Source organism: Lampetra planeri, chromosome 2, assembly GCF_965212315.1.
Source record: "Lampetra planeri chromosome 2, kcLamPlan1.2.h2, whole genome shotgun sequence".
In the NCBI taxonomy this organism is placed as follows: Eukaryota; Metazoa; Chordata; class Hyperoartia; order Petromyzontiformes; family Petromyzontidae; genus Lampetra; species Lampetra planeri.
In genome coordinates this window covers 9,093,544-9,107,062 of record NC_136108.1, presented here as the reverse complement: position 1 = coordinate 9,107,062, position 13,519 = coordinate 9,093,544, and the positions used below count along the sequence as shown (strand labels likewise).

The 13,519-nt window shown below is 41.1% G+C and overlaps 1 protein-coding gene across 1 annotated transcript in view; it reads right to left on the bottom strand.

Moving 5' to 3' along the window:
* The window catches only part of LOC144727088 (thrombospondin type-1 domain-containing protein 7A-like), a 221,603-nt gene that overhangs the window by 71,217 nt on the left and 136,867 nt on the right, over window positions 1–13,519 (bottom strand). The window contains exon 15 of the mRNA XM_078605833.1: window positions 5,719–5,913. Coding sequence (XP_078461959.1) covers window positions 5,719–5,913 — 195 coding nt within the window. The remainder of the gene's footprint in view (window positions 1–5,718; window positions 5,914–13,519) is intronic.

Sequence of the window (13,519 nt, the reverse complement as noted above, 5' to 3'; positions counted from 1 at the left end):
ACCTCGAGAAATCCATATTTATAGCCGAGTGCTATTTATTCGATCGAAATAAATGACAGTGAATGATAATAATTGACATCCCTTTGCTCATCCACTGCTGGATTAAGGTCTGTCATGGGGAATGTTTCACCATATTTCACCACACCGGTGTGACACAATCGTACTAATAGACAGGCATGCACGTCCTTGCCTGACCTCACGTGAAATAAATGTTATACCCTGTGGATTAGTTGAAAGGGACTTCTCCCCAGGACCTGGTCAGATATCGCTCACCACTGAAGTTAGTCATGGCCAGCAATTGACCTCAGATCGTTAGGTTTATAGCAGTTTGCTAAACACCACACCACTCCTCATAAGATATCTGTGTACAGTATTTTGAGTCTGTTCAGAAAATAACTAAATCAGACATTAATGTACTGTTTGTTTGAATGTATCGCGTAAACATACACACACACTTTTGGAAACAGCTTCGAGGTATAAAATGCTTTCACATCTGGTCTGCAAAAATACGCGCGCGGATCTATGTGGCTCAGGGGCACGCTTGTAAAACGCATGGGTCATTTTCTGTACACCATTAAGCAAGCGTGTATAGGTGATCTGCTGGTCGGGCTACAAGACAAAGGCAATTAAGTTTATTTTATAAACTGATGAAGTATTATAATTGGTTTTTTACCCTTTTATCTGGTAACAAAACTGACACCTTTTTTTACAAGGAGTCATGTTTTCATAGACCACAATACCTGCAGTCATAATGCAAACAAAAAACATAACTCTGAAAATGTATGCACTGTCCTTGAAGTTGATTGGTCCACACCCGAGACAGCAAAAAAGGTGTCAGTTTTGTTGCCAGATAAAAGGGTAAAAAACCAAATATAATTTTTTTTTCTTCTGGCAAATGAGGTTCCAATGGTGATGAAGTATTCGTATTTTAAGATCAACTTCACAGGTGCATCATCTGCCACGATCAATTCGCTGCTGGATGAAGGCCTCCACAAGCCGTCGCTATCTCTCATGGCCCTGCGATGTAACAATCTACCTAGCACCTCAGAATCTTGATTTAGACGGGAAGAATCTGATGAGCTATGAAGCTCGTTTTTACAGATGTCCAGTAAGGGGCGGGTCAGAAATTAACAAACAATACAAAAGCCTAATTTGGAGCTTTCGTGACTGCAGGAATGATTCTTTGGTTCTTTCGGTAAAGTCACGTATAAAGATAAAATAATAAATTAAATTAAATACTAGCATACATCAGGTATAAATTAAATAATTTATACTTGATGATGATTGCTTGTGTTGCAATCGAAACGTCGTATGCTAGTATTTAATTTAATTTATTATTTTATCTTTATACGTGACTTTACCGAAAGAACCAAAGAATAATACAAAAGCCGCTTTAATCGCTTCGGACATTGTCCCTTCTAGTAACGAGTCGTGCCCACGAACGTTCACTTTCCTTTACAGTTTTCATTTTGTCTCGAACCTGTCTGTGTGTGTGCGTTCTCTAATCTACGTTTCTCTCTGTCTCTCAAAAGCATTTGAAGCGTGCATCTGTGCATCATGGTTCTTTGTGCACTTTTCAGCTTTTGTTGGAAAAAGTGTCAATATCCATGTTTCTGATCCATAATTCATAGCAGGTCAAACTGTCTCATGTAGGCAAACAGGTATGTTGCTTTTCACTATCAAGTTAAGTTTTCCAAAAGCACTGGAACTCACTCTCGCTCACCTCTATTTCATCAACATGATCTCGTTCTAACTTCAATAGCTGTTCTCGGTATTCATATTCGAATGGGTATTGCAGTTGCGTTCCCTCGACAGATAAATCCAATTGTGTCGAGAACTTGTTTAGCACGTGACTTTTGCTTTACTCATGTGTACATTGAGTCCATCTTTGCAGCCTTCCTGATTAAATTATTCGAAGATCTTCTGTAGCTCATTTCCAGTGGATATTATAAGTTATACCGCTGATTTCTCCATTTATATTATGCATTTGTTTTTCCAACTGAATGTTTGGAAAACATCTAGAAGAAAAAATATATATATACTGGGAATCAAAACGTTGTTTAGATGAAGAGGAGGAATTTCCAAGCAGGGCTCAATTTCATCCAGGCCCATCTATTTGGACAGGGGCCTGGAATGTATTTACACACCCAGCACATCACTTCCAGTATTGTTCTCGTTATGGCTGTGGCTACTCGTGGTTTTCCACCTACTCCAGTCTACAAGCAAATGAGAAATAAAGAAATGTACATTCCTGGCACACCATATCCAACATACCTTTCACTATGGCTGTAGCTACCATTTGCTTTCCACTCCAGTCTACCAGTGAACCAGAACATATTTACATCCTATATCCCTCTCAATATGGCTGCTAATTGCTTGCCACATACTCCAGAGTACCGGCCAACTTGGAAGATATCAGTGAGCAATTAAACCCTGTGAAAAAGGACACGTTTCCCTTCACAAGATGAAGAATTAGAAAGCTCCTGGACAACAGTTTGTTAATGGATACCAAAGCAGGCTAGCGGAGTATATAGACTAGTTCCAATTCCATGCAGGGTCTTAACATTTAGGCTGTGATGGAGGAAGGGCATTGGTAATGGCGAGTTCAAGCAGAAAGCTTGGGAAGGTCACGCAAAGAAGTTACACCTAATATAGTCGAGCTGATGTATGTGCTGCAGTGCGGGAAAGCTACACTTGCAGTGCGCAATGCATTATTGGAAATACGCAGGAGAATAGAATTCCGATTCCTGTGGATTCCTTCAATTTAGCTTGTGGCATGCTCTGTCAGTTGGGCATGACACTGGGGTTTGGTTTCAATCTTCGGTTTTATATGCGAGTTAATGTCCTAGTTCAGATCGTCGGTCAGTGATGACATCCTTTATTTTGGTCAATACCCGTAATTTGCTTCTGTGCCCTTGGTTACAGCTACAATCCCTGCTTTTGGCTGGAGTCCCCAGTGTCAGCTGTGTTCCTTGGGATCTTGAGGCAAGGCCTCTGGATGTCGGTATTACCGAGCCCCTCATTATGATATGATCCTTGTCAAATATCGAGTGCTCTACATTGCTCACAAGGTAGTTTAATCCTCTAAGGTAATATCGCAGTTTTGGGAGTGGCCAAAAAGATTACTTTTCCCCATTTATACAGCCAAATCACTGAACATTAAATAGCGAATTTTTATTATTAAAACTGCGTATTTGGATAAAAGAGAATAATAACAGATTACATGTATTCAAGAGAATCCCTTGATCTCCGTTCAAATTTTATAAATTTAATCTACATTCTGGAGGGATTAAAGCTCCCCTCCCCCCCCACTTCTAGCAGAATGAGCAACTTTACTGAAAAATGTAAAGTACAGTAATTAACTTTTTTTGAATGTACGAATGATTAACAGTATTTGCTGCGAATGTCTCCGTGTGCCAATGCATCTCCATTAAGTGGGTCCAAGGGATTTTAGGAATTAGGAACACATCAGTGCAAAGTGCTGCCGTGGGATTAACAAACTGAGCGTGAGAGCATGTGCGCGGGGAGCAGTGTGTCGATAACACGTGCTTTTGCGCCTTCGCATCTGTAAATACACATTTAAAGCAGCGCAGGTTTTTAATCAGGCTTACAAGGGCCCTGTGGGAGCAACCCCTCCGGTGGATTATAATACAAATGCTGCTGACAAAACGCTTTGGCCAGCACCACCAGCACCACCACCACCCCACACCGCCACTGCCGCAGCAGCTAGTTACTCATCACTAAGGACAGTTGGTTTGTCTATTAAAATTGCCTCCATCTGTACAGTTAGTTTCACAGGATTATTTGCCAAATACGAATATTCTCAGCGCGGCGCATAATAGAGGGGTGTCGGCTTTGCTCCGAAATACATAAATCATGGAAACTGCCTGCTGAAATAAAATAAATAAAAACACTTCCCTATCTCTTATGCCATTTTGTTCATAAGAATATAACAACACTGTAAAACCCGGAATATGGTAAGTGTGGTAAAACAAACAAAACAGAAACTGAAATACTAATAATAAAACAATAAGCCGCTTCGTGATTGAGGCGAGGTGACCATAAACTTGACCATTGTGAACAAGTTATTATGGAAATTAGTTCTAGATAGTAATCGTGAATAACATCCCCTAAAATTAGGGACAAAATTATTGTTGGTGATTTTAAAATAATCATGAAGGTGATGATTTCATTGGAATTGTGATTTTTAAATGGTCTTGATTCAACCGAGTCAGATGTGGGGTTTGCTGTCGAGGCGAGTGAGGTGTTGGGGATCACGAGAATACAGAGTAGCAGCAAATTCTACTTTTTATGCCATCTCGGAGGATGGAGGAAGGTGGTAAGGACCGAGGACTGGGGGACATAGGATAGAGGGCCAGATTTCGGTATCTATGCTCCTAATGAAGGTAGCAAAGGTCGTAGAATGGCTGGGTGGCACAGTGGTGACACTTGTGTCTCGCAGCAAGGAGCGCCTGGGTTTGATTCCCGACCCGAGTTTATATGTGCTCTCCCTCTTCTGAATGGGTGTCCTCTGAGTCGACTGCTTTCTTACCATAGCTATACAAAAAAACCCGTAAAATATAACGAGCATAGGCCACATTTCTCAATGCTGAAAAATTTCCTGAAATGATCAAATTGGGATTAAACGAAGCAACATCGTCCCCAACTGCGACAACCTGGCAGGGCCCTCCTAAAAAGTGTCCTGAGACACAGTGAGACTTTACTGGGTAAACAAGTGTAATAATAAGAATTAGTACAGTATCAATTTAAAGCTTTCGTGACTGCAGGGATTCATATATATAGTACAGCATCGTTTATATTCTCCATACAAAAAAATCTAAAAGGAATAACAGTCGTATTTCGCTAAATAAACAATACAATGCATTTCTCTGCATGAGGTCCTCTACAGTTCGGGGCCTTGGGCAAATGTCCCATTTGCTCCTCACTTTGTCAAACTCTGATGGGAGAGAGGGAGGGCAATGCCATGCCTGATGCTAGTGAGGCCAAGTAACAAGACATCCATATATTCACTCATGTACTTTATTTACAACTATGTGACAGCCCACTGTGACTAACCATATATTTTTCAAGGAAACCTGAGTCAGAGAAAGCAGTTCAGTAAACACGTGATACACCTATGACATGTTGGCGAATTTAGACATTATTCTGAGCGGGTGCAGGGGGCGACAGTCAGGGGGACTGAACTGTTACATTTGCTGAGCAAACGTCTAATAATTAACATCAGCCACGGTCAACTCACTGGCCTCCTCAAGGTCACTGCCACCTCTCACAATCTTGCGATCCAACAATACATCAAGCACCTGCACATGAGCTGACTTCATCGCTCCATCTCCGCAGGATTAGTCCTCTCTCATCCGTCCCATTCCTTGACTGCCACTCTGTTGTTCATCTTGACCATTGGCTATCATCCCTTCCAATATGAAAACAAATTCTATATTCCCAGAGCCTCACAAAAAAACACTTTTTCCCATATTCTTACTCTAGAAACGTGTATGTTATGATGACGATGGTGACGGGCATTCTGTGTTTAACAGCTCTAAGCGTGGAATACATATAAAAAATCGCGTTAAAACGATTTACTATTCTTGACCATCAGGCCACCGTCCCCTTCTATAGCGATGCGCCCCAAAGAGCGTTGTTCGATGACGACGCCGCCGCCGATGACGACGTAACATCAAACGGGGCCGCACGACGTACCGAGGAGGGACCTCCGTCGCGAGCGCGTCGAGCCGCAACCGCCGGCGCAGGCCGAGAAGCGCGACCAGGCACTGAACGTGCACTCGTGGCGACAGGGCACGCGGCACGCCTGCGACGGGGCCGGCGGAGCGCCCGCGCCCGCCAGGCACAGCTCGGGGTCGACCTGGCTCCCATCCTCCTGCCGGCAGGTCACAGCTGTGGAGGCGGAGGGGGGGGGGGTAGGATGGGGTGGGGTTGTGGGAGGGAGTGGAGGGATCAGATGCACGTATATGAGGACAACACGTTTCAGGAGAGATGATGGAAGCTTCAGGACACTTGCTTTACCAGTGGTGCTCGCGCAGGTAAAAGTAAAATATCAGCACATTTATCATTGGCACCGCCTTCGAAGAGAAAATAGAATAGGCTAGGTTATCTGGCACTTGCTCTTCTTCTCTGAAATGTGATTATTTCGTTATTGACTCTGGTGATGCATTTAGTTCAATACAAGATACTCATCACAACATTTTCCAAACATTTCCATGCAGAGTATTTCCATGCAATTAGAGACTTTGATACCAATTCCTCCCTTAATTCTGATATGAATGGGCTTTCTTTCATATGTTTATCGCGTGTTTGTGTTTTTTACACGATTATGTACTTTTAAATTCTAGTGTTTTATTAGATCATAGGCAACTTGGCTTTAAGCTACAATACCACTGCTTATACGTTCACAGTAAAAATCACACTATGACTTCATGAGGATATTTATTATTTTCATTAACAATTTAAACATTGACAACTGTGCCCAGCAACTGACAAATTCTATATTTACATGATGCATCCTACAATTTTGCAGTGTTTGCAGCATTCCGCAATTATAGTTTTTATTTTACCAAAATAATTACTGTTACCAGGTCTGTCGTACATGTGAACCCAGTAAGTGAATAATGCGAAATGCACACACAGAGTAATCAGGCCATGACAATGTAGTCATGTTTTTATTGACATTTTAAAACAATGGCAGGATATTTTCCACGACTGTCTTTTCTGTAATTTAAGAACTGGGTAATACAATTAGCAGAATAATTAACGGTAACAAAAAGCATTAACATTTGAAGAAAAATTGTAGCATAAAGTAAAAATGTTTAATTGAAATTAAGCCTTGCAGGAGGCAGGCACACAATTGGAGGTGCCTGCATTGAAAGCGTCTGATGTCAACGGTGAAAAACTGCTTGGCTCTTTGAGGCACCTGCAGCAGCTTTGCAATAATGACTGAAAACAGATACATTTCTTTAATGGCCTTCTCATGATGATTCAGCTAAATAGATGTTTAAAAATGTGACGACTATAAATCCACGTGGACAATTATACAAAATACACAGTTAACTCCTGGGTTATATCTGTGTGGATTATTCAGGTTGTGGATTCACTTTGCTTTTGAAAAAAAAAGGATTGGAAGTAGAATACTGAGCATTTAACACTAATTCGTGCCTTTTCCACACACACTGCGTCTATTAATACCTGTTCCCAAGTCAAACATCAGTGACCTATTCCTTTGAGAAATAATGAAAACGCACTCGCATTCTCAACCTTCACTCTCATTTTACGTGGGTAAAAAATAAATACGTGTTAAAAGTCCATGTTTTTTTCACTATCTGTGTTTTAAATTTTGATTGAAATTTTGATTTAAATCTTTCGTGACTGCAGGGATTCGTATTCTTGGTTCTTTCGGTAAAGTCACGTAGAAGGGAAATAATAAAATAATAAAATAATACAAAATACAATTCTCACGACGTTTCGACTGCAACACAAGCAATCATCATCAGGTGTGAAATCCACAGCAAGAAAATTGAAAAAAGTGGCAGTTTTTTTTTAACGTCAGCACCACGGACAGCGATTTGGCAGTTGGTCAGATGGACGAGTCCATCTATGTTCGGAAAAGAAGAGGGGGGAGAAGAAGAGAATGGAATGCGGTCTGAAAGTCACCGTAAGCGTGAACACAATCAATTAAGACCCGAAATGGTTTATCAAATCCGTCCAATGATTGCTAAGCCAGAATCCATCTGTGTTTTGTTCAACGCCCTCTACCCCACCACCCACACCTCCACTCATCCCTCCACATTAACCCAGATAATCAAGAGTAGGCTGTTGTACCATCATCACAAAAGTGATCTGAATTCAGGTAATACTTTGTGAGTATTGAATTTACAAACAAGTCAAGTCTGTGACAAACAAATCGTAACTGGTGGAAATCTATTTTAAAACGTTTGGTTGCATATTTTTTGCATTGATCTATTATTTAGAAAGCTAGCACATGCCAAGAATAATGCTACAGTGGCGTCGTACTCATTAAACATTTACAATTATGCCGTTACCCTTTCAAAAGCATTTTACACAAATCCTTGCGTTTCAGTGATCATATCGTTCATAGTTGAATTTCAGAAATTCCTCTATATGTTTGTATGCATTGTGTATCTCTTGCCAATGGATTAATTTCAATCCTATGAACGCACTCATGTACATTTGTGGTAGATTAACTAAAAATTCAGAAAGAAAATGTCTATCAATCCATTCTCCGCACAAGCTTCACTCACACGTGCAAGCCATAAAGCAGCCAAGCCTGCCAATTTCTAATTTGGCAAGCCCAATGACTCATTACAGCCCGATGATATGTTAATACATGTAAAATTAACAGCCAGGACATCATTAAGGTATTAACGAGAACAGTGGAGTGACACAATTGACTCTATGACAACCGCACTTAAAACCGCTAAAGCCAGACGTTAATGCGACAAAATAAAACAAAAAGCAATTACCGCTTCTGCGTAGCTTTGCCGTCTGCTCTTTTGTCAGACTAACCTGTGAGCATTATCAGATGATCACCGTGTACCATCGGTGAATTCTAACAGAAGCAATGGTGTCATGAAGGTAGCAACATCATCGCAGCACACACACGGCGGGGTTTTAACTGCTCAGCACCCATCCCCCTCCTTTCAAACTGGGCGCTAACACCCAGCCTGACATTATTATATATTCAAGATGCATCGGCGCATGGGGCTGAGGAAGTGGGTCCCCGTGTGTCGAGGCACTCGGCACATGAGGAGCCACTTCCACATTAGGCCATTTAAACTCGATCTGTGCGAAATGAGAGAGGGGTCAAGCACACCAAACGGTGCTCATATGCATCGGTCTAATGCGATGACATTCCACCGTACAACATGGCTTAATATCAAGGAGTTTGACTTTTCATGTATTTGTTCACTGCAATGTCACACAAATACTTCAAGATCACAATTGCTGCGGTGCAGGTCTGCATCAAGAACGTATGTTTAAATTCTGAGAACAATACACAAACAGATATATTGTATAGGAATTGGGTAAAACAACCACAGTATTATATCATTGCTTACAAATAAATGCATCCCAACTACGGTAAGAGTTATCTGATTATTGTATTGCATAATAACACTTCCAACCCTTTGTCAATCTACCGATGGATGAACAAACCATGCCATGCCGGTCATGGTTTGTTTGACCATACTTTACCATGCTGGTCAGTGAGGCACGCTCATAGGAGGGACACGCAGGACCAGTCCAAATATCAGAGGCCACTGATGTAAACTGTGGCACGAAATTGAAATCAGGTCAACCAGGTTGTTTCCAAGTACAGTGTGTTCACCACTGCACCATTGCTCTACCCAAATACAATTTCTGTATCATATTCCACTTCTAACATGCTCCTGCTGCAGATTTCCTCGTGTACTTAATCATTCAGTAGCCAGACATGGCCAACATTACCAACATAATAAAGGCAATGCAATTTAAAAGCTTTCAGACATATGTTTTCTTGAATGAATCCTCAGATGTCATCATCATCATGCTAGGTGGAAGCAATTGCTCTAAAGTAACTTTTTTCCAATGTACTTAATACAAGCACTGAGATAACAACTCACGATGCATGTTGCTGCATTTGACGATAATGAAGTGGGTAGAGTTTTGTGTGGTCGTTTTTATTGGCACGTGTTTGCAGGATGTTACATCGCAAGCGATGGGGAGGGTTGAAACTCAACTTGTGACTCTTGCCATGCACAGTATTCCCGTTTATTACCTGGGCTTCAACAGGTCCTTCAAACGCAAACATGCCCAGTGTAGGCTGTAAATGAAAAACCTAAAAGGGGCGCTGATCACACTGATTTCAAGTGGCTCTCACAGACAGTACTAGGTGAGAAAACACTGACTGTGTGCTTTTTTCACGAGACTGACAATACCAAATTGAGCTCAGATAAAGGCTGCCAGAAGCTTCAAGGGCATTGGAGGTGGCTAAGCGTAATGCATAACTGTTAACGTGCAACTGTTATATTCTCTCTACACAGAGGGCAACACAGGATGATTCATAAAAGCTTTTAGAATCTAAAAGGAAAATGCATCAACTACATTGGCACAGAAGAGTCGCTTTTTACATAAAATGAAAGCGAATGCATCAACAAATATAACAACAAAATATTGATCCCATGGTTGTGAAAGAAGTGGCATCCACCATTGTGTCCGTAGAAGCAATGCAGAAAGGGTAGGCAAAGTGTTCACGTTAACAACATTCGACAAAGATATTGTGACGCACGTTAATATATGTTGGAGCAAATTTGCAAAGTCTCCTCGCAGAAGAGATATCGTGTTTCAGTGTACCCCGTAAGTAGAACTTCTTATAGCCATGTCACATGGTTATACAGTTTTGTCGGCCAAGTTTATAACGTACGTGTACAGCCCGTTTGTCAATCTGCTGCTAGATGAGGGTCTCCCCTACGCCGTACAGGTCACGAGGGTTAGTGGCCACACTTCACCACTCTGGTCAGTGTGGATTGCTGAAGATGGGAGTGGGGGAGGGTGTGTACAGAAAGATGGATTTCCCTGCACTGCCCTCTGATTCATCATCTTGGTTCTTTCGGTAAAGTCACGTAGAAGGAAAATAATAAAATAATAAAAATAAAACATAATAAAATAATTCTCACGACGTTTCGGCCACAACGCAACTCTGTCTACTTCATAGACCTGTTCTCCACCTGAGGACGGCTGCTTGCGTTGTGGCCGAAACGTCGTGAGAATTATTTTATTATGTTTTATTTTTATTATTTTATTATTTTCCTTCTACGTGACTTTACGTAGAAGGAAAATCACGCAGTCACGAAAGCTTTAAATCGAAATTTGCCCTCTGATTCTCACAGCTTCTAGGTTGTCTCCCATGCAGCAAAGAAAAAAGGTTCAAACCTGCTTAGCTTCCGAAGTCTGACGATATCGGGTGCATTCCGGTTGATTGAGACACAGTCCTTGTAAAGTACGCTTGCAAAAAATGAGCAGTCGCATTTGTAGCTCAAAAAATTGGTTCACAACACAGCATCCAGCAATGCTTTGACTGACCGGGCAAATTAGATAACTGTTGGGTGTTCTCCACTGTCTGAAACTGCTTTTTCGTGTTTAAAAGCGGTCTAAACACAAAAAAATACCTCCAATTAGCGCGTTCGGCTATTTACGGTGCGAAAGAAGTTCCACAACATGCTTACAAAATGGTATCTCTCCACCGAGCCTGAAAGCCTTTTTATTCATTTTCTCCAGCGTCGCAATCTGTTCCCGCGTTTAATCCTAAATAGACTGCACATGAGTTGCGTACCGTATGTTTGCACACTTGTAGAATTCTGATTTTACGTGGGAATTCTGTAGAACGTAATCTTCCTAATGAATGTGGCAGTTTTTGACCCCTTGTACCGTGCGGAAAGGGTGATGCCCCATTCTGCGAACACTCCTGCAGCCCATTAGCAGCGAGAACAGTGGCAAGGAGAATCCAAACTAGGCGTGCGGACGTCGGAATTTTGAAAAGAACAGGCCGGACAAATCAGGCTCAATCCATCTCAAAATGACAAAGGCAAAGATCCCCCGTATAGCCTGAACAGACTGTAGGGGCAAGTGCTGTTAGCGAGCATCTATGAAAGGCCGGAACAGTACACGAAGGAGTGGGTGGGCCAGCACCACGAACACACATACTACTAATAGGCGTTCTATATTTGAAGCTTTCGTGACTGCAATGATTCATACTCTTAGGTTTTTTCGGTAAAGTCACGTATGTAAAAATAAAAGTAATAATGGAAATAAAATAAAATAATAAATCACGACGTTTTTACTGCACTTGATGCAGTAAATTTAGCTGTGACGGTCCCACCTGATGACGGAGACTTGTGTATTTTATTTCCATTATTACTTTCATTTTTACATAAGTGACTTTACCAAAAAAACCTAAGAGTACTAATAGGCGTGTTTGTGTGCGAGAGATTTTTTCTGCCATCCACTGAGGGTCGGGATGTAGCACGATGTTAAAAACGGCTTAGTGCGGCTTACAAACAGGTGATGATGATGATAGTGGTTCGAATGACTGCTCTCCGGCAAGTGATATCTGAACCAGTACTCCGCTTCTAATCAACATGGTTAAATATGGTCAAATAGTCCGCATCACGAACACAGCGTGAGGAAGCCTTTGTCCAGCAATGATTAACCGAAATGCTGGAAATTGCTCTTATTGTTATGATGCAAAATGAGATACACATCTCAAACACCTGAATGAATAATCAATACATTTTAAAGTGAGCTTAATTACACCAATTATTATGAATTATTTTTAAATACCCTTTAACTGTAGTAATGTTTTAAACATTCAAGATGTAAGCAACGTGGTGTAAACATGCAACAAGCCATCATTCTGCCACCTTTTGGTGGAATAACAGCTGCCATATTCAGGCCTCTTGTACACAGAGATAATTCGCTGAATAAATATATAAATATATAACTATATAAATAAATAGCCTGGAATTATTAATCGCATTTCATATCATGTTCTTAACAAACCTTAACATTTTGTAACAGTTTTCCAAATAATAATAATATCCGGACCTGGCTGCGAACGTGATTTTACGCCACAATCAGCCTGCGATTGAAGTGCTGTGCGATTTTTTTTTTACGTGCTTTGGTGCATCTCTCTCACTCCCTTCCCTGTCTCTGACCTGACCACGAATGTTGCATCCATATTTTGCCGTTGATGTGAGTGTGACAGGTTATCAGAACATATCAGGGGATGCGGCTTTTTTTATTCAATTCTTTGGAGTTGGCAAAAAGCTATTCAGTCTACATTTGCGAGAGGAAAGCCGGAATATATCAGCGTATAAAAGGTTTCCAGTGGCCCTGAAGAGAAGGCCATTTGCTTGTCTTGTGCACTCACAAGCTCGTGTGAAGAATGGAAAGGGTTTTCTTCATTGCACTAATAGGCCCAATCCCACACAAAGGAGCAATATGTACGAGTGTGTCAGTGGCAGCAGATATGTATTACCACCACGAGATGCTTTTGGTCATGAAAGGTCATGCATTCTCAACATTGTCACAATACAATTGCGTTTTGTGACTTTAAAAAAACATTACTAGACCAAAACATTGTTGAAAACAAACCTGAATAACAATACGTAGTTTGTTGTTGTTATCAAGCTCACTTTAAATTGCATTTGTTAGTTAATCATATATCTGTGGAATGTACTCTTATGAATTATCATAATAATAATGTATAGCGCTATGTAAATCTACAGCTGGATGAAGGTCTCCCCATGCTGTGTAAAAGCCATGGAAGTTATCTGACCAAAATTCACTATGGCCAGGAATCAAACTTAGGTCATCGGGTTCATAGCACAGTGTGCAAATCTCTCTGCCATCCCCCCACCTCACTCTTACTAATTTGCAGCTACATTGCACATGTCTAGATAAATAACAACGCATATTTGTCAAGATCACAGGT